A 20,732-nucleotide genomic window follows, 5' to 3' on the forward strand; every position below is an offset into this window, starting at 1 on the left:
TTCTCATTTGCTTGTTTTTTCTTTGGACTTAAGAAATTACTTGAGATGTATTTGTTTGGTAGTTGACAAGGATACTCTTAGTCTGATGTCTTCAGCTCATGAAATGTTGTAAGGGTTTTTCTAGCAGTCTGTGAAGGTCTTTGTTCTGTCTACAGGCTTTCTCCTACCCAGGAGGACTGACTCCGGGGCTCCATCTGTCAGTGGGTGGGTCATGCTGAGAAAGAAAAGCCTTTGACGGTCAAAGTAGGAGAGAAAGTGCTTCCCTGGAGGCAGATTTCTGCCCTATGCTCAAGTTTCTTCTAAGACTGATGGGAAATCTGGTCCTAAGTTTTCCATGTTTCCATAGGCCTTGACCTCTGCTTGTTAGGCTCCTTTGATGTTTAGTTTCTCTGTTAATCCAGTGCCATGTAAACACGGCTTTGTGTGTTTCAGAAAATCTTCAGTTTCTGGTCAGTCCATGGCACTCTTCCCTGTTTTCCAGTGTCACTATATTCCTTGTCATTTTGATGGTTTCAAGAAGATAAACGTGAGCTTAATCAACTGTCTTAAATTACAAATCTCTAGAATTTATTCCATACAGTACTTATTAAAATTTATTGTCCTTCTAATAATTTATAAGGTTGCACAGATTCTTGTGTGACTTCTGTAGTCTTTTTCTTTGATCATTTGACCTTTCTTTACAGGGTCGGTTCTGGACATTACACAGCATACGCAACTCACGAAGGCCGCTGGTTCCATTTCAACGACAGTACTGTAACGCTGACTGATGAGGACACGGTGGGGAAGGCCAAGGCCTACATCCTTTTCTATGTGGAACGCCAGGCCAAAGCTGGGTCGGACAAACTTTAGTACCTCCTCCAAATCATTATTCGTCAGCTATACCGGACAGACATTTCCAATTTTCCATAAATACTTGATCCAAGATTTAATTTCATTATGCACTTTTCAGTTTCCTATTTTGGGTTTAGTTTTATTTTGTCAATGGTAGTGACTTATTGAACATGGGCACCAACTAATTTTTTTTTTTTTTAGTTCTACCAGAAAACCTCAGCAGATATTTTGATTTGCTGCTTTAGTTGTAATAATTCAGTTTTTATATGTAGTTTCAAGAACTTAGTTCTATTTGACTTTTTTATATTAATGTTCAGTTCTCACTTTGAGGCACATTTACATCCATGCTTTGTTACTCTCATATGCTGAGCGAGAGATGCTCCCGATTGTGAAGAGCAATGTAACCACCTGCTGCCTTCTCACAGATCCAACGGAGACCAGGTTGGCTCTAAACCAAGTATCATGTGTGCATGTCAGTTTGTGGCTCACGAGAGTTCAGTGACTGCTCAGTAATCATTCTTTCTGCTTGTAAAAGCGAACAGGAAGGGCATCATTAAATAGACCAGGTGACTGCTGCTGTTGATCTCTCTCAAAGGTGCTGTTTATCAGCACTAAATAAATCGGTTGATTCAGTCGTACCTACATTGCAAATTCAAGAATTACTTTTTTTTTTGGTTTTGGGGTACTTTCACAGATGAGATAGGGGTACTGAACAGTCCAAATAACACCAAATACACTTAAAAGTGTTTCAAAAATTCTGTGACTCAGCAGCATGTTATCCAAGAGTTATTTATCCAGTGTGAAGAAACTGTAGTGTCATGTTTGCCTTTTTGAGTCAGCACCGAATTCCCCCATTGGTTGTAGCACTGGGATTAACTGCATGTCCACTCTAGTCTTACTTCTTCCTTGGCCACCGGAGGTTGAGATGCTACCTTCCAAAGCTGATTCTGACCATCACCTAAACTTCAGGTAACACTGTGGAGTCCACAGGAGGAAACTAAAGTCTTGAAGTTTTAACAGCTCTTTAACGGCTCTCACTGGCCTATCCTCATAGCAGAGCAAATGAAAATATTTTCACTTTGAATAAGTAGAGTTTTTGTTGTTTAGGATAGCAGTCTTTTAAAATTGTTTTCAAGAAAAGTAGGCACCAGCACTACTTAGCTTTAATTCAAATTGAAATCTGGAACCAGAAGCCCACCTAAGGAAGCTTCCTGTGCTTTCCAGAAGTGTTTTCAAGCCAGCCTGCTCACCTTGGGGTGCTGGTGCACAGCGTACAAATTAGCGAGGAGGAGGAGGCAGCTCCAGCTGGGCCTGGGGGATAGGACCACGCACATTTTCACGGTCGCTCCTCATTCCAGTCGGTATTTTCCTCCCGTCCCAGTCCGCTACAAGTTGTTGCGGGGGCAGAATGTAGTTAATGTTAAGCCAGCCAATCAGACTTTCTCATTTTTTTCTGTTAAAAAAAAAAAGGTCCAGATTTTAAGTGTATGGATGTAAAAGAAAGTTGAGTGGCACTCCTCTTAGCTTGGATATTTGAAGCTGCAGGAGCAGAGCTGCTCCATTCCCACTTTAATATTAGCTGGAAAAATCCTGTTTTCTCAGAGCAGAACACATCTGCTAAAATAACTAGCAGCAAATTATGTCTGAACATCTACTGTCCAATACAGTGGTCACTGGCCAGGAATAGTTAAAGTGTTGATTTTAATTAAAAATATATTGAAAACTCAGTTCTTCAGTCACACTGGTCATGGTTCAAGTTCTCAGCAGCCACTCATGGCACAGGACCACCTAGGGCTCGACAGTCCACCTGTGCACAGAGCTCTCAGACAGTGCTGGCCTACAGTTTCACTCCAAAGCTTTGCCATCACGTATAGATCTTACAACTTAGAGAGCCCAGAAGGTAACAGGAAAACATGTATTTAAAACAGTTTACAATGTTAAATTACATACATTGAGCCACAACTTCTTGAACTGCAAAAATGACAGTTTCACATAATTTGATCTACTGTATCAGTACATTAACATCACATGACATTGAACTAGAAATGTGCATCTCCTCTGACCTTGCTCCTATGAATCCAGTCTCTTTTGCTTAGAAGATACACAACTGTAACGTCTAACATTTGCACTTAGATCACTAGTCTCTGCGTGGGTAGCAGTTATAACTCCAATAAGAAAGCCTCGGCCAGTGTTGATGGAGGAAAATGGCCTTTCTACCAAATGGAACTTACAACAGACGAGACTACTTTGTTGGGGAAGGTGGTCCTCACACAGGCAACACTGTTGGCTTAGGTGATGAACACACCTCCTCTTTTGAATTTTGCAGTGTTTTTATCTCTTCATTTTATTAAAGCAGACATGCCTGAAGGATACCACAAGGTTCTTTGGGAAAGCGACTGGATCCATGTGAACTGTGCACTTGAACACCAGTGATGTAAATGTGCCTATTTGTATTTTGAAAATTTAACTGTGCAGCCTTATCACGCCTATTTCGAAAGCTGACCTTCGTGCTCTTCAGGGCTGTTCCCCGGTGCCGTGTTGTCTCTAGCTTGTGTGTGGCTTCCCACTCAGAGAGCAGTGCTGAGGCAGGGCCTCGCGCTGAGTCACAGGGCTCCTCGGAACAAGACTTTCTCAGAAGTCCTCCCACACAGGTGGGTGATGGAAACAGTTTGTGGCAACACAAATCTCTCTCCATGGTGGAGAAAACCTTTGCTTATCCACTGTATTCTACTCAGTGTCTAGTGATGACAAATGTAATAGAATTAAACCAGTAAAGTGTATGAGCCCTGGTTAAGTGTTAAATGTGTATCTCACCTGTGGAACCTACTCAGCAGCTTGGTTTCTAGGGTTGGGGACATATTTATTTCTTAAAGCCAAACCTCTCCTTCATTGGTTTAGTGTATGTACATATGTCTATTCAGATATACTTATCCCACTGCCACCTCTCCCATCCCCTAAACTCTCTCACATTCCCTTTGTAGCTGAAGTGGCCTCTTCACGTGGGCCCTGGAGAAGCTCCTGAGCAAAGTCTGTTTCTGCAGCCAGGAACAGATAAGAGGGGACCAGAGTGTGGCCGCAGGAGGGTGCTCACAATGCAGGAAGGAGTGGGAGTGGGTAGCGTCATGCTGTAGTCGAAGGTCTGTGCATCACCTCGCTGGGTGAGGACCTTCCCCCTCAGGTCTGACTGCGATGGACTTCAGACTGCCCTCTGCGAGTATTGGTTGTGTGAGAGGTGATCATTTCCACTGAAACCTAATTTGTATGATGCTGAGAGGATTACTTGTGCAAGTGACTGATTTCATTTAAGTTGTAATCACAGCCCTTTTCTGCTTCACCAACCTGAACTGTTTTATGGAAAGTATCATTAAAGATCTGGTCTCTTCCCTTTTGACTATTATTTCCAAACCTCTTTCAGTGGAGCTAAGTTAAGTGATGATGTACTTGCTCAAGCTGCGGGCCTTTGGAATGAGTCAGCAGGTAGCAGGTTTTTACGAAGCCCTCATCACCTGCAGCTGCTGTACACTTGGGCCCAGACAGAATGGCCTGGAAGGGCAGGGTTGGTGGCAGGCCAGGTCGTCCAGTGCCGCAGTCTCGTCCCAAGGGAGCTCACCCGCACTGTGTGACTTCGTCCTGTCCTTCCTTGTGATGCTGATTTTATAAGAATGAGGTCCGCTTGCCTCCATCACAGCCAGACTACCCTGAGGAACCAGGTTTGGGGCTCTGAGCAAAGGATCAAACAGGGAAACAAGTGCCACTGTTAAATACCTGCTTTACAGTAAGCTCCTGTAAGAACCACCCTGTGTCCACACCCATCATTTTTCTGCTACTCATTTGCCTGTTTCTGTCAGTCTTCTAAAACTGAAGACAGAGATGCCTGCAGCCCAAATGGTTTTGCCTCCAGTTCTCGGATCGCATGTTTCCTTTTGGCAGCCATGCTGGTCAGAGGCTGTGGAGGAGGCGAGTTCCACAGGGCTGAAAGGGAGGAGCTTGGCGGAACAGCTGTCAGAACACTTGGCTGTGAGCCCAGCCCTCCCTTCAGGAAGGCTTGCCTGTGGACCCACCCTATATTCTGGGGTGCCTCCTACCACCCCACATGAGGAGCAGCAAAGTGGCCAGGCTCTGCCCATATTTGCTGCTCAAGCAGAGCTGTTGAAGTGCAGCTTGGGAGACACAAGGAACCAAAATGACTCTCCCCTGTGGCTGGCATGTTTACACTACTCTGCCTTTAAGAAGATGAAAGAACCAACTATTTCCAGGGATCAGCCCTCTAAGAAGTACTGGTTTGGAAAGGATTCAGGAGGGAAATCCTAAAGGCTTTCCAGTAAACACACCTTTGGTGCAGCAGTACCCTTTAAATAAGTTTAACTAGAGCCCAAAGAGGGACTCTGGCTGTCAGCTGTCATTTGAACAATTAAAATGATTAGTATGAAATATGAGCGGTTCCTAGTAACCTTTTCCTTGAGAAATCTTGCTTCTGGCTGTTTCTTGATGTATGTTGTTTTTAAGAAAAGTCACGCTTTGCACTTGACCTTGGCAGTGGCGGGGTAACGTGGGTACAGGGAACCACTGAGACTGGCTCCTCAAAGCAAGGGAGCTGGCCACAATGGCTGCTTTCACCCCTAGGCTGCATTCTGCTTTGACAGGCAGAGCTGCACCAGGTCTAACGGAGCCGCAGTTCCAGAAGAGGGTCCTGGCACATGTGCTTCATCCACACAAGTGGAAACAGTATTCCCATTCTTTCCAATCCTAATCATGTGGGAAAAGGAACCAACAGTAACCACTGAAGTGGCCTCGTCTAGCAGAGAAAAAACGGTTCTCATCTCACTACTGCAGCCCCCAAACCAAGCAAGACAGGAGACACAGACAAAGGAGTTCACAGGAGGGGAAATACAGTAGGGTCTGGTGACGGGCTGGGAGCGAACGGTACTAGAAAATGGATCCACAGGTTAAGAAATCTCAGTTTTGTGTTAGGAAGGGAGAACTCATGAGTAAAACCTCCAGGCAACTTACCTAGCAGCTTAACTGCCGGGAACTGAACTACACACATTCACAAGGAGGATGTGTGGCCGGCTTACAGGGCAAGAGTAAAATACTTCAGCTTATAATTGTTTCAAGCAGTTCTGTATTAAGAGTTACTTCATCCATCCTGGCACTTTTGGGAATATACATTAGATACAGCAGGACACGTAACTGGAAAAATGTAAAGCCAAGTAAAGAAGTTTAAAATGTGACACACGTACACACAGAAGAACCCTGGAGAGCGAGAAGCTACTTAACACAAATCTTTTATGAAAAAGCTCAGGGTTAAAAACAGAGCCAACTGGGAAATCCCTCTGCCGGGAGGGGAGCAGCAGGATTTGAAGGTAGCTCAGCCTAGGCTGGAAACCATCACTATGGAACAAAACAACACAGAAAGGGGTCATCAACCACGGCTTCTGCTTACACCTCCGAGCATAAAACCATCACCTTTAGCTCTTCATAGACAGCAGGCTTCTTCATATTGAAAGTAGAGCCGAAGACTCATATTGATGTCCCAGGAAATAAAACCAGATACTATTTACAATTAGAGTCCCTCCCAGTGAGTAGAGACTGCAAGCCCGGACAAAGGTGGTCTAGCCAGCACCTCGAATGAAAATGCCAAAAGAGCTCTCTGCCTAACACCATTGTCAGCTAAAAGGAAATAAATCCCCTTTAAGGAGGCTATTGAACTTCAACATGCTGCTTTTCTGCCAGGGTTTTCAATTCCTCTAAACATAAGCCGAGCCACAGACTGCCGCACGTATGTCTCCGTCTGGGTTTCCCTCCTCCTCAGAGTGCCAGCACCAGTTGTTCGCCAAAAATAAACACCATTCTTCAACCATATATGTCCACTAGCCCAGAGCTGGGGAGGAGCGGCTGGAGGTAGGTCAGGTCCCTGGGCTCCAGCCACACTCGGGGTGGCCACTGCATACCATGCACATCACCCAGCTCAATCGGGAGTGCCTGCTGCACCTCTTCTCCTTCCTGGACAAGGACAGCAGGAAGAACCTTGCCAGGACCTGCCCGCAGCTCCAGGACGTGTTTGAGGACCCTGCACTCTGGCCCCTGCTGCACTTTCGCTCCCTCACAGAACTCAAGAAGGACAACTTCCTCCTGAGCCCGGCGCTCAGGAGCCTCTCCATCTGCTGGCACTCCAGCCGCGTGCAGGTGTGCAGCATCGAGGACTGGCTCAAGAGCGCCCTCCAGAGGAACATCTGCAGCCGGCACGAGAGCCTAGTCAATGATTTCCTCCTCCAGGTGTGCGACAGGTAGGCTGCCTCCTGAGCAGCGCTGGCATCCAGAGCTCTGGGAGGCTCCTGGGGGTCTGGGAAGAGTAAAATACGAGACCAAGACGGCTCTGCTTCAGGGAGCCTCAGACTAGGCCCAAGGCAGACCCTCCAGGCCCACCCACTGTGCAGTCTCCACAGGATGGACAGAATTATGGGGGGAAAGGGCGCCAGTCCTCCTCTTAGCCTCACAGGTCCTGGAGCTGCTTTAGCAGAGAGGAAGAACTAGGCTTCAGCGTGTCCCTGTGCTTCTGGCAGCTGTCCTCTCTGGCAGACATTAAGGGCTGGGTGGGTCCAGCTGGGCTTTCATTTTCAGTGTCAGGCCCCAGGAAAAGGTCTCAAGATTCAGCAATCAGCTCACCCCCTTGACTCTGCTCCTGGCAAGCAAACCCCAAGGCCTGTGAAGTGCAGCTGAAGGAGGGTTAGGCTGCTCGGCTCTGGGTTAGATGAATTAATCCAGGCTCCAGCCCGGGTGCAGACAATGGTTTCCTTATGAGAAACTTACTAATCTTCATAGTACCTGAAGTTACTGCGAGGATCAGTAAACTGAAGGGAAGAGTGCTTTAGCCCAAGTTCTCAAGTAAGGAAACCAAAAAGTCTTAACAGGTTGTGTGATTTGTGCCACAGTCTAGGATTACCAGATTTTAGCAAAGATTCAAGAGGCCCAGATAAATTTGAACTTCAGATAGATGGAATAATCTTTGGCATAAGTATGTCCTAAATACATCCTGTATTTGACCTGTCGACCCCATAGTGGCTGAGCCGTGGGCGAGACTCCCTTCAGTGTCACAGCCTCCTGCCCAGAGCAGTCCATGAAAGAATAGTCTTCCTTAGCCAGGCTCTCACTGAGCCTTTACCAGTCCTGTCCTGCCTTTGAGGAAATGATCCCTTCATTCACTAACAAACTAGGTTCAGTCTGCTTGTTGCCACCCAGGTTTAATAGCTGCTGTATTCTGGCAGCCTAAGAAGGAACAGAAGCAAATAGTGTAGTGGCCCATCCTTTTTTTTTTAAGGCCATAGAAGAAAATAGAAGATGGATTTGGGGTCAGTCCCTAATGAGACCATGCCATTTTGATGGGTTTAACAAGACCCAGTAAACAGGGAAGTGATACATATAGGGCAAAAAGCCTGCCCTAAATTTCTTCCATTCTTCTTGTAAGAGAAGCAGGTATAACCCCCCAAACCAGCAAGGTGTGGACTGTCTCGGTACAGCAAGGGTCACGAGGGTCATAAAAAAAAAAAGGGCTTGGGGCTGAGTCCCCCAGTACTGCTACTGTCTGACCATGTGACTCCCAGCCCAAATATTTAAATGAATTCAACTTCATTTCTTCCCCCGTGAAATGGGATAAACTGCCTTATCTCACAGGCTAATTTTGGATTAAATGACACAGTAGCACTGGCACATAGTAGGTATTGATACCTGTGCACCAAACCTAGATCTGGCAATCACCTGGGGACAGCTGAGGATGGCTGGGTAGGGAGTCCATGGTTTCTTTTGCTGGTTTTTCCCTGCCTCAGGATTATTCTAAAGGTTCTCAAGAGGAAGGAATCATGTTAACAGCCTCAGGGCTTAAATGCCTACCTAATCCTCACCACCACCCTGAAGGTAACAGTTTCTCTCCCACTTGACAGATGAAGAGGTGGTGCAGCAAGGTTCAGATATTTGTCCTGAGTCAGGCAGCAAGTCACAGGCAAATCACTTGAGTTCCCTGAGCCAGTTTCCTCATTTGAGAAACTGGGGGTGGAAGGCAGATATGAAGACTAAGGAAGATGTGCAAACTTGGAAAGATGGGGTGTTCTTGGTGTGTGGATGCAGCCATGTCCAGTCTACTTTAGCTCCTTCCTTCCTAAAGCAAACGGAGCTCAGCTGGCTCAGTCAGGTGCAGCCCAGGGGCACTGAGGGAGGCTGATGGGGAAAGGGAAACCCTCGGTGGCCTGACTCCGCTTCTTCTGGCAATAGGAAGCCGAGGCCTGCACCCATGAGACAGGTTCTTGACTGGAAGCAGTCTGGTCCTGCCTGCTCTCAGGAAACATGGCTTAGAAGCGCCTACAGAAGGCCCTGCACAGGCTCCAGACACTTCTAATCTCATTTAGTCCTCAGGACAACCCCACAGGTGGGCATTATTCTCTTGCAGCCAACCTCAAACATACATACCAGGTAATGAGTGACAATCAAGGTCATGGCACAAAGAAGCCACGTCCAACTTTGCTCAAGATCTTTTTCCCAAGCAGTTGCTGGTAAGGTTGGTGCAGAGACACCCCCTTCCCCCCATGCTTTCTGGACAAGCTACCTGTGTCCCTGACTGTACCCACAACAGGCCTGGATCTAGCTACCTGTGGATCTTGACTTCTGGCAGGCTGGCATCCCAGCGGAGTTGCAGTAACTGCCTCAGTCAACTGAGCTGAAACCAGGGCTCTAGAACTTGGAACTCAGAGGGGGGCCCCGATGGCCAAGAGTTGGAATGAGCCTGACTCTAAGACACTTCACGGGAAACCCTCTCTGCACTGTCCTGCCACGATCACCAGGCCTCAGCTTGAAGCTAGACTTGAGCTGTCACCATGCACCGCTTTCCTCACCCTCCTAGAAACTAGCATCGCCTATGTTCACAGCAGGACGGGGGTGTGGGCTAGCCAAGTATGGTTATGTGGAGTAGCAGAAGAGCAAGGGAAGCGGGTCCCAGTTCAGATCCAGCCGCGTCACCACGGGTAACTTCCCAAAGGGAAACTCGCTAGGTCAGCTGAAAGTGAGGGTCGCTCAACCGGATTCAACTCTTTGAAACCCTACGGGCCATACAGTGCATGTAACTCTCCAGGAAAGAATACTGGAGTGGGTAGTCTTTCCCTTCTCTAGGGGATCTTCCCAACCCAGGGATCGAACCCAGATCTCCCGCAGTGCAGGCGGATTCTTTACCAGCTAAGCCACAAGAGCTAGGCCCGGTACTCCTCTACAAGATGCGGTCTCCCAGAGTTGGCACTGGGACCAACCAGCCAGGGAGCTAGGGGGCGTGACCGGGGGCGGCCGCACGCTAGCACGCTAACCGCATCCTCCTCGGCCCGGCCCGCGTTCTCTCCGCAGGTGCCCCAACCTGGCATCCGTTACGCTGTCTGGCTGCGGCCACGTCACCGACGACTGCCTGGCGCGTCTGCTGCGCTGCTGCCCGCGCCTGCGCGCGCTGCACCTGGAGAACTGCGCGCGCGTCACCAACCGCACGCTGACGGCCGTGGCGGCGCACGGGCGCGCGCTGCAGACGCTGCACGTGGACTTCTGCCGTAACGTGAGTGCGGCCGGCCTGAGGCGGCTGCGCGCCGCGTGCCCGCGCTTGACGCTGCGCGCCGAGCACAGCGCGGCCATGATCCCGGACCAGCTCCCGCGCGGCCCGCACGCGCCCGGCGCCGCCCTCCGCAAGTTGCTTCTGCGCTAGGCCCGCCGGGCCGCGGGCAGGACACCGGCCCCGGGTCTTCGGAGGAAGGAGCTACTTGTGTTGAACGCCAGCTCCTAGACAGCCGCCACATCCTCAGCCAACACAGGGATACGAGCGCCTATCCCATATTACGATTTTATACATTGGCTGAGTGCGAGATTTGATGGCCGGATGATTGGAAAACACCCGATTGTTTCTCGCTAAACACCAGCACACTTTTCTCTTTCCCTAGGGCACCGGGTTCTCCACTTGGTCTCTATCCCATCCTTCTCGGCTGAGGCTGCAGCTGCAGGGAGGGGAGGGGGACGGGGGTGTCCTAAATCACCCCGGTGGGGAAGTGTGGCCAGCCGGAGCTCCCCAGGGGTGTGTGAGGGACAGCCCTCTCCCCAACCCCTCCTTGCTGCTTCAGAGGGAGGAGGGGTAGAACCCTGGGTCTAATAGAGCCGTGGTTCCACTGAGTCTTTGCTCCGTGCCCACCCCCAACTCGCTTTGAGCGATTCAAGAAAATTCTTGTTGATATGATTCTTTCATAAACTGCAGCTATGCTTGTTTTCTACCGTTCTCCCATCCATCAAAAACGAAGAAAATCATTTGACAATCCCAAAGTAAAGAAACAAAAGCAGCAGCGCTGGTTAAATCTCTGGTTAACGAAACCATTAAAAGCCAATGTAAAGTTAAATTTTTATCTGCTAGATTTGAACGTTGGGCACACACCTTGAGTTCAATTTCATAGCTTTAGTCACTGCTGTCCCACCTTTGGCCACCAAAGTAGAGGCTCTCAGTCAGTCATCCTGCAGCCTCCTGGTTCCAGGTACAGAGGGAAAATTTGGGGAAAGGGGGGAAGGCAGGGAGAATGGTGAAGTGGTGGGCGATATTCACCCTGGCTACTCCCATCACCAGCTGAGATCAAGGCCCTTGACCCACCTGAGAACAAGTGTTTTTTCTTTGTGAAAGGGGCTCTTGATGCCTACTCACTGGTGTTGGGCTGCACCCCTTAGGCCTACAAGGCCTGGATTTGCCCAGCTTTAATTCTGAGAAAGAGCCCAGAGTCAGCAACAATGACATCAATAGTTTAATGGCTGGAGGAAACTTAATGTCTGAAGCAAGGTCCTGGAGTGACACCCCACTGTGTGCAGCAAGCAGGACATTGTGACAGTCTTTGCTTGGGAGAGGGGAGGAGAGATGACCAGTTATAGGGGAATTGATGTCAGGTAGGCTCATTAGTTACCAAGGAAACTAACAGTGGGGCATGCCCCTCAGGGACCCTTTGATATGAACAGTCATCAGCTGGGGCCTGGGGCAAGTATCTAGGAAGATTGGTCCTATGTGTGTAGGGTTTTTTAGGTGAAACAGGTACTAGTCAGGCAGGGCTTATAGAGAACAAGAGAACAGCTATCTTGAGGGGCCTGACCAAACATATGGGTTCCTTATTCATTGCCCAGATATTGGAGAAACAGCAAGGGAAAAAAAGACATTGTATTCTCATGGATCTTATGTTCTAGTGGGAGAAGAAACAGTGTACAAGCCAGTGTATAAGAAGTACTGGGGAAGAGGGGAAAGTACAGGGTAAAAGATATTTGGGGAGTGCTGACTAGGGCCAGCAAAGGAAAAGCAACTTAAAAGAGGTTGAATGTTAAGCCCCCTTGACAAGGAGGCATCTGAGAAATGAAGTGGAGGGGTGTAGCATCTGGAGGAAAATATTCCAGACAGAGGGGACAGCCGCCAGCACAAAGGCGCCAGACTAGGAGCATGGCTGGTATGCTGCAGCTGAACAGAGTGAGTGAGGTAAGGAGACAAGGTGAGCAGAAAAGATGATCAGAAAAATAAGGGATAAAGGAGGCCTCAGTGGTTATTATGAGGATGAAACGAGAGCTGGAGATCCCCACACTCAGGCTACCCCCAGCAGGCGCCAGGGCCCCAAGATGATGATGGTGAAGGCTCAGAAGTGCTGAAACTTCTAGGCAGAGTCTGTAGGCAGGCAGACAGCATCCTACCTTGCCTAAGCCCCTTCAGGGAATGCTGAAGGCCTCAGTTGCTGCCCCGGGGCCCCTGGTTAGACCAGCGCTTAGCCCAGAAATAAAATCCCATTTCATCCCCCTGTAGGAAAAGCCAGCCTTGCCAAGCCACCAGCTTCAGTGGAATGGGACGGCCCACTATTATTAGCCTATGATACGCAGGCTTCCTCTGGGTGATTTTCTAGTTTACCCACCATTGCTTTGAACACTGGAGAGAGGCTTTTTAAAGGAAATTGATTTTTCAGCCACTACTGAAAACAATGTTGAAAGCAAGCTCAGGCTTCCAGGGAGTTAAATGTTTGTTTAAAATGAAGCCACTTAAACCCCATGGATTTGCTTTTATCGTCTCTGATAAGCCCCAGTTCCCAGAGGTCCCATTTGCCCTGAGTTGGTGGTTTAGTCTGGGGAACAACAGGATCCTGGTTTCTAGCATTCCTCTGACCAAGCATAGGTCAGCCCTCTCCACACCTCAGCGTTCTTACCCGTGTATTGGGATAGCAAGAAAATCTTGCTTTGGAAAGTTCTTTTAAGAATCATGGAACTGTGTTTGTAAAGCAAACAAAGGTTATTGTAAGTTCAGTTGGAATGTCACTAACCTGCATTCCCCTGAGGCTCCTTTTCCCACAGAAGCTCTTTTATAATGAGGGTTCAGTTCCCTTTGATGCCTAGTAAACCCCCATATGCCAAGACTAGCGACTACAGAACTGAAGCTGTGCTGACAGCTGTGTCCAGCATTGTTTCTAGGGCTCCAATTAGGCCCCGCCCCCTGCATGGGAGCTTTGGGTCCCTAAGCCAGGCCCATCTGAGATGCTTCCAGAAGGCAGGCACTGACTGTCCACCCTGCCTTCTAACAGTCACTGTTCACAGCAAAGGCAGCGGACAGAACACAGTGCCCTGCTTAATCTAAACACAGCTTTCACAGTCTTTTCTCAGATTTGCACATACCAGGGGGCACTGTATGCTTAATTAACCCACCAACTCATTCATCTCACAGTCATTCAATGGGTACTGGCCCTGGGCTGGACTAGACCTTACTTCAAGGGAGTCAGTCTAGTCAGAAGACGTGCCGCTGGGGTTGGGCGGGAGTTTTGAGTTCTCTCCCAGCTCTGCCATCTGTAACTTCTGACAAGCTATGACTTCTCTGAACCTCCATTTCTCTATTTGTAATATAGGGCCAATACACTTTCGGTGACACTGTGACAAAATTATGCCTAACTATGTAGTGCCTGGAAGGGGGCGGGTAGGGAGAGGCAGCCTCATATCCATGGTGGGGTGGTGCCTGGCAGAACCCACAAGGCCCAGGCACTGGGAAGCAGCAACACATGTTGAAAGACATGACCTTTAAGCCAGCCCTGGGACTGACTCCAGTTCCCGTAAGGTTGGTATCAGCAGGCACAGCTCAGAAAAGAAAGACAGAAAGCCCAATCAACTCCAGAGAAGGACGAGCTGGGGGAGATGGAAGCCTGACAGAGCCACCTGGAAATGGCCTGGGGGTTATCTATGCCCTCAGGGCCTCCATTAGAACAGACCACAGACTTTGCCCAGGTCCTGAATGCTAACTTTTTTCACTCTGTTTTGGCCAAGGCAGCCAAAGTGAAAGCTAGGGGGAGGGTGCAGAACCTCAGCACCAGGGTGGAACAGTGTCCCCCTAGTGGGGGGCTGACCCCAGTCACCACATTGTACTGGCTGGTCCGGGACCCTCAGTGCAAACAGAGACTGGGGCCACATGATCTGAAGTCAGGGGCTCCTGACTGCTCCCTAGAAAGCAGAGCCTGCTAGGGGGATGCTGCCTTCCAAGGCTTGTCTTAAGGGACACACTGGCCTGTTTCAGCACAGGCTAAGCATTTGCAGGGGACTGACTGCTCCCTCAACTCAGCAGTGTGCTGACAGGAAGCCGGGACTCCCAGCTCTCATCTATTAAGTACCTATGATCCAGCACGCTCCTCCTCCTGACCTCGAATTCCTGGTCTGTAAAGGGACAGACCATCTGATGCCTTAGTTCTAGCATTCCTTCAACTCTGGGATTCAATGCCCAAGACTTGGTTTTTGCTAAAAACCGAGCTCACCAGATGTAAGTTTCATCTGGCTGGCAGTGCTGGCCAAAGGCCACAAAGCTGGGAGGCCCACAGAAAAGATGGACCTTGAAAGGGCCTCTGAGGGAATCTTAAAGTTTGGGGGTAAAAGTCTCTTGAGACCATCTAAGGGTGACAAAAACTGCAAGGATTTGTTAACTGAATAAATCCAGCAAGGAAAGAAAAAGACCTAAACCTCTATGGGGGTTAAAAGTGAACTATGGGGGGAAAAATAGTTGCACTAGACTCATTTCAAGTCCTCAGATCAGGGACTCCTGCCTTCCCCTCTCTCCTACAGCTTCCAAAAGTAGAGAGAATGAAGCAAAATGATAGGTTTCCAGCAAAGAAATGGCATATGTTATAAAACCAAGGTGTCTCTGTAAGTTTCCTCACAGAGTTAGGGCTCCTGAGAAGCCATCCGTTAGGCCTGACAGGTGGGAGCCGGAACCATAAGCATTAGCCTGCTGTGGATGCCCTTTCCCCACGAGTCCAGAGCAAACTGTGGCAGCAGAGCCCAGAGCCTCATGAAGCTCAAGGCCTTATTTTGATTTAAAATAGTCTCTGAGACTACAGACATAGCCTTCAGCTCGCACACCCTCAGCCCAGCTCAGCAAGAGGGAAGAACCACTGGTTACCAGGAACCAGCCCAGAGGGCCTGAGAGAACCCTGTGGTATGGTCCAGGACCTCCGCAGCACAGAGGCCTCTCTTCTCTGCAGTTCCTTGTTGACCTAGAGGCCTTAACAGTAATTCCCACTCACTGACTGGATGCTACAAGCACAAAGACCTTCACTGCTGCTTCTGACTGAGCTCTCAGATCAAGTATTAAAGGCCCAGACCCTGGAAGCTATGGTCTCCTTCTGAGACACAGTTCCAACTGAAGTCTCTTTTCCATAAAACTAAAATATCATCATTCTAAATATTATTAGGCATACTCACTGGGGAATATCCATGCACCACTTTATCTTGGCAAGCAAAACCACATTTTCCTTCCAATTTCTTTTTGCAAACACATGCCTTTTACCTACCTTCTGGAAAACAAGTCCTTGTAAAGCTCTCTGTCTGGCCCCTCATTTGAGCAGGCTGTCAGCCTTGACCTTGTCCATGAAGTACACTGGAAGTATACTGGGGCATGAACTTCTAATGGGTGAAGAGACAAGCCACCTGAAGGCTGTGCCTGCTCCCTGTTCCCACTCCCAGAGCCTTCACAGCTGCTCTCCAGATGGCCCTTTCTCCCAGAACCACATGCTCATTCTGACATGCCTGAGCAAATGAGCATATAGCCCAGGGCCTTCAAGGGCTGCGTTTAAGCACCAAGGGTGTAATCCTTTCCCCAGTCCCCCGTACAACTCCCTACCATCATTCAAGGACATAAAAGCCCCTCCTTATTTCTCATGTTAATTCACACATTCACATGTTCACTCGTTCACGTATGCTAAGTGCCCACCTGGCTACCTTCCAGAGTAGATGACATGTTATTGCAAACTGCCCTGCTCATTAATTCCATCATTGTTTCCACTGGTTTCTCAAAGGGCAGTGTGTGTGGAGGGGGTGGGGGTGTGTGTGTCAGAACTGAGTAGAGCTGTATCCTGTACCAGGTATCCCGGGTTGTTTAAGAAAGGCTCCTATGAGTGTGTCACACTTTAAGCCAGCTCTGGAGGAGGTGGATGGGTGGTGCAAAAGTACGGGCCAAGTGGCTGACATAAGGGCCTGTGATAAGGGAACACAGTGAGAGACCAAGACTGACAGAACCAATGAACAGAAGCCTTCACCTCAGGGGCTGCTATACCCATGTGGACCTCTGCTCTGTCATTTAAAAGCAAAGTCCGGTGTGAAGGAATGTTTCTGATGAATCAAAAAGCTGTCAGAATGAAACTTGAAAGCTCACTCTCTCTTCATCAAAGCTCCAATAACAAAAGCAGCCCATGCTCTGATTCCTGAATCAGCTTTATTTCTCTGCATAAGGAACCCTGCACAGGCAATTCAAATTAAAACAAAATAAATATATGAATATTCATGTAAAACTGTCCTTTCTAATGAACAATTATACACAATGTACAATTCCATGTTCACTGGGCGGGTTTACAAAAATGTACCATTCCCAACTAAAAATGCACCAAAATGGTTCCATGCAAACTTATCAAAAGTGACCAAAAGTATGGAGGGAAAAACCTGACTGAGAGCACTTTGTCTTTTTTTTTTGTACAATCACAGAAAAATAAAAACATCTAATTTCTTTGTTACCTTTAGAGTAACTAAATGTGGCCACTGTTTATAATGTCGGTTTATGTTCCTAAAACATCTATGTAGTTACCATAAAAGTGTATCAACATTAAGCTGGAAGTGAACATTATTGAGAAGAAAGAGGGGTGATGGCACCCTTAGTAGTCAGTGTCGGAGCCCTCAGCGTTGTCCACGTTTCGTGAGAGCATGTAGTTGTCCATGTCGATGGATCGGCAGTTGTTGATGGCGTAGCGCAGGCGCTCAGCCATGACCAGCTGGCTAGAGTAGGGGGGCAGTCTCAGCTGGAAGAAGCAGGTCTGTGAGGTAGGCAGACTGTCGTAAGGCTGTGGAGAGAGAGACCCAGAGCTGTGACTGCAGCATCAGGGTGTCACAGGGGGGTAGGGGGGAGCAGCACTGCTCATAACCACTGCCCCCCAAGTCAGGAGAGCATTTCTCCCTGCCTGCAGGTGGGCTCCGCAAACAGGACTGACTGCATGGCCACCTGGAGAGCAAGCTGAGGCTTGGTCATGGTAGGGAGAGCACAGGCTCTGGTGTCCTGTGGCCATCTAGCTTTTGGTGAAGACGCTTCTTCCCTCTCCTCACTCTTCGAAGGCCCTCCCGTGTGACATGAGAATGAGCCCTGACTGGTGGGGTTACTTGGGAGAACATGCTTCACATGGTGCCTGCCACAGGGCAACAGAGTTCACTCCCTTTCACCAGAGGGTGCAAACTTGGAAGCTGCTATGGAGATGCGCCAACAGAGCCAGTGAAATGGAAGGAACAACTCTGAGGGAGTCCTCCTCCCCTCACTGATCTCCTATTGAGCCTTCTGCACCCTTTGCCTGACATCCCACCACCTCTCTGATGAGGAAGGAGCAGTTAATGAAATCCCAGCCCACCTCTTTAACTGATGGTGATACAGTTATTTAAAACAATAATTATGATGCTTAGTAGCAAGACAGAAAAGTGCTGGAGATATATTGTTAGGTGAATATAAATACAATTTATATAAAGTTCCAAACGTGTCATGCAAAAATGAGTATGCTTGAGAAATTACATAAAACTGAAAATGGATACCACTAGAAGATACCACAAGGAAAACAGATCCCACAAAGGCATAAACATTTAAAAAGTGTCCACTGGTGGTCTTGGAAGTTCTCTGGTTGCCTAGTGGTTAGGATCCCGGGCTTTCACTGTCGTGGCCCAGGTTCAATCCCTGGTTGAAGAACTGACATCTTGCAAGCCATGCGGCGTGGCCAATAACCGCCCCCGCCAAACAACTAACCAAAAAACAGTGTGGTCTATCAGGAGCAAGGCAAGCAGCCATAATGGCCAGAAATAGTTAAGTGTTAAGAGGCGATATCAGAATGCAGGGCAGAGGCCAGACTGTGGAGGTGTTAAGGTCGCTAAGGTGTGGAGGTGTGGAGGCTGCTAAGGTGGTCAGTGTTTGTCCTGGAATCAACACAAGGGGGCCCTGAACAGTGTAAAAGAAGAAGAGTGACATGGTCAGATGAGTGCCTGAGAAAGAAAGATGACTCTGGCAGCAGCATGCATTTAAGGCTCTAAACCCTTTTATTCCTGAGCCATCTGTCAAAACGGCAGCTGGGCTGGCGCTCTGCAGCAAGGGCCTTTCACGAGGCTACAGAGAAGCCACACTGCCTGTTCCGTGATGCACACCACACACGTAGCCGCAGAGCACATTACTGCTCCTCCTCGTGTCGTCACGTTCCTCCTGGAGCACGTGCACCAGTTAATGGTTAGTATCTTGGTGAAAACAAATAAACAAGACCGTGTCCCAGTGCAGAAGTCACATGATGAAAAGGCATAGGAAATACGATGCAGAGGTAACAATGATGGCCCTTCTGCCAAGCTTAGCTTTCATTCAGGAAGATACTGGAAGATTCAGTGAAGGTTGTTGGTTGTGGTGTGTTTTCTACATCCATGTAGGACATTTTTTTTTTAATTGAAGTTATGAGATGTTTCTAAACAAGTTTTTCCTGCTTGATTAAAAAGAAAAAAAAAATCTGGAAATTCCAAGCATTAATCCTGAATTGGCAGGTCTACTTGAAGCCCAACATGCAAGCAACAAGGAAGCAACAAAGGCAGACATTACCAGAAAGAAAAAATACCTTACTTACCCTATCAACCTTCATGATTTGAAATCTCTGAGAAATATCAGCAGTGTTGGCTGGTAGTCGAGATCTTCCAGACACAAACCTCATGAAAAGCACACGCTCCTCGTTGGAGAATTCCTCCAGTGTGTGCCAGAACCACTGCACCAGCTGATGCTGCTCATCCACCTCCCGGTACCGTACCACTTTCTTCAAGACTTCTACGGAGATCTCGGGCATCCCACACACCATCTGCTCCAGCTGCTTTGCTGTGAGGAGGGACAACAGCGGCACAGGGACGATCCAGGACATTCCTTCTCGGACTGCAGCCACCTGCTCCCAGGAGAGGTTGTTCATTCAACATCTGTGTCCAGACTGGGCACCCATGGTGGACCCAGTTGGGTTGGGCACCTCATGTGTGCTCATCTGCTCCCAGGCCCTCCACTTGTCCCTCAGAACTGGCATGACAGCACATGGTCCAACTTTCTTGCCTCTGACCCTATGTTAGAGTTTCTCCCTGCTTGTGGGATTCATACATTCCTTCCTGTATTCCTTCCAGGTCAAGTCAATTCAGAGGCCCACCTTCCCAGCCCCACAAAACTCTAGCCCATGGGGGCCCTTCTAATGCCAACCCCACTCACTCACACTCCTAACCACACATGGCCACAGGCTGTTATAACTGCTCTGTGGAATACATCATCTTCTCACCAGGGTAAGCAGCTTTTGGAGGATGTGTCTAGGGCTTCTACTGTCTTTGTAATTTATATTTTCTTTTGAAAATAGTTATATTCTTTTTGTAAAAATCATTTGTGCTGATTGTAAAAAAAAAAGTTAGAAAAGTACAAAGAAGAAAGTAAAACTGAGAAGTCCTTTCATAGGAAGGCAGTAAAAAGGATAAAGAATTTAATCAGGAGAGAGGTTCTGAATCCCAGTTCCACCACTTCTTTTAATTTTCTCATCTGAAAAAATAAGGCAAATAATTGCTGCTCACATGATTATGATAGGTATTTTAAATGAGTCTGTATGATTCCGTTCCGTCGCTCAGTCGTGTCCGACTCTTTGCGACCCCATGGACTGTAGCCTACCAGGCTTCTCCGTCCATGGGATTCTCCAGGCAAGAATACTGGAGTGGGTTACCGTTTCCTTCTCCAGGGGATCTTCCCAACCCAGGGATCAAACCCGGGTCTCCCGCATTGGAGGCAGACGCTTTAACCTCTGAGCGAGGGTAGTTAGTTTTTGTTAGCACAGTGCAGAGAACAGATCAGTTGAGGGGTGTGGTCAGAGGTTGCCTACACAGTCTGTTTGGTGAAACCACTCCAAGGTTATACAATAGAGCATACTCTAGCAGTCAGGTACCCCACCCAACCCTGGAATGTAAGGACCTGGCCAAAGGGCACAAAGGAATGCTCTTCTCTCCCACAGAAGAGTTCTGTCCTTTCCATACAAGATGCCCTGGAGAGAGTGGCCTGGCAAGGCACACACCTTGAGCCCTGGAGGCAGCAAGGGCAGAACAGCCCTTACACACATGCATCCCAACAGGATCAAGAGTGGCAAGAAGGAGGCAGCTGAAGGACACGGATAATCCAGATATATTGAGGGTGGCCCCTCTGAGATCAGCACAGGAGAGTTAGAAAGATTATAAAGATACATGGTGCCCTCCCTGCTCCCTGCCCTGCCCCCCACCCCCAGACAGACACACACAGCATACTCTACACACAGACCTACCACTGTTCAAGGTTTGTTTCATAAATAACT

At 48.4% G+C, this 20,732-nt stretch overlaps 3 protein-coding genes across 11 annotated transcripts in view; 2 read left to right on the forward strand and 1 right to left on the reverse strand.

Annotated features, from left to right (window-relative positions):
- Positions 1-4,214, forward strand: part of USP3 (ubiquitin specific peptidase 3) — a 112,474-nt gene extending 108,260 nt beyond the window's left edge. For both annotated transcript variants that reach the window (XM_055435450.2, XM_088839677.1), the window contains one exon: positions 684-4,214. In XM_055435450.2, the coding sequence (XP_055291425.2) occupies positions 684-849 (166 nt within the window). In that variant the 3' untranslated portion in view covers positions 850-4,214. The remainder of the gene's footprint in view (positions 1-683) is intronic.
- Positions 4,215-4,858: 644 nt separating this feature from the next.
- On the forward strand, positions 4,859-16,438 carry FBXL22 (F-box and leucine rich repeat protein 22). The gene is made up of 2 exons (XM_055435452.2): positions 4,859-7,118; positions 10,213-16,438. The coding sequence occupies exons 1-2, from the start codon at positions 6,784-6,786 to the stop codon at positions 10,556-10,558; spliced, it is 681 nt and encodes a 226-aa protein (XP_055291427.2). The 5' UTR covers positions 4,859-6,783; the 3' UTR covers positions 10,559-16,438.
- Positions 16,439-16,577: 139 nt separating this feature from the next.
- The window catches only part of HERC1 (HECT and RLD domain containing E3 ubiquitin protein ligase family member 1), a 222,225-nt gene continuing 218,070 nt past the window's right edge, over positions 16,578-20,732 (reverse strand). For all 8 annotated transcript variants that reach the window (XM_055435446.2, XM_088839676.1, XM_088839675.1 and 5 more), the window contains exons 77-78: positions 19,005-19,310; positions 16,578-17,210 (exon numbers count right to left, since the gene is read on the reverse strand). In XM_055435446.2, coding sequence (XP_055291421.1) covers positions 17,025-17,210; positions 19,005-19,310 — 492 coding nt within the window. In that variant the 3' untranslated portion in view covers positions 16,578-17,024. The remainder of the gene's footprint in view (positions 17,211-19,004; positions 19,311-20,732) is intronic.

Source organism: Moschus berezovskii, chromosome 9 (assembly GCF_049115385.1).
Source record: "Moschus berezovskii isolate FMDL1 chromosome 9, NW_MosBer_1.0, whole genome shotgun sequence".
Taxonomy (NCBI): domain Eukaryota; kingdom Metazoa; phylum Chordata; class Mammalia; order Artiodactyla; family Moschidae; genus Moschus; species Moschus berezovskii.

Bases quoted from the DNA above. Each gene is read 5' to 3' on its own strand.
- FBXL22 (XM_055435452.2), top strand. From the start codon at position 6,784: ATGCACATCACCCAGCTCAATCGGGAGTGCCTGCTGCACCTCTTCTCC. The intron at 7,119-10,212 runs GTAGGCTGCCTC...TTCTCTCCGCAG, and splicing joins CTCCTCCAGGTGTGCGACAG to GTGCCCCAACCTGGCATCCG.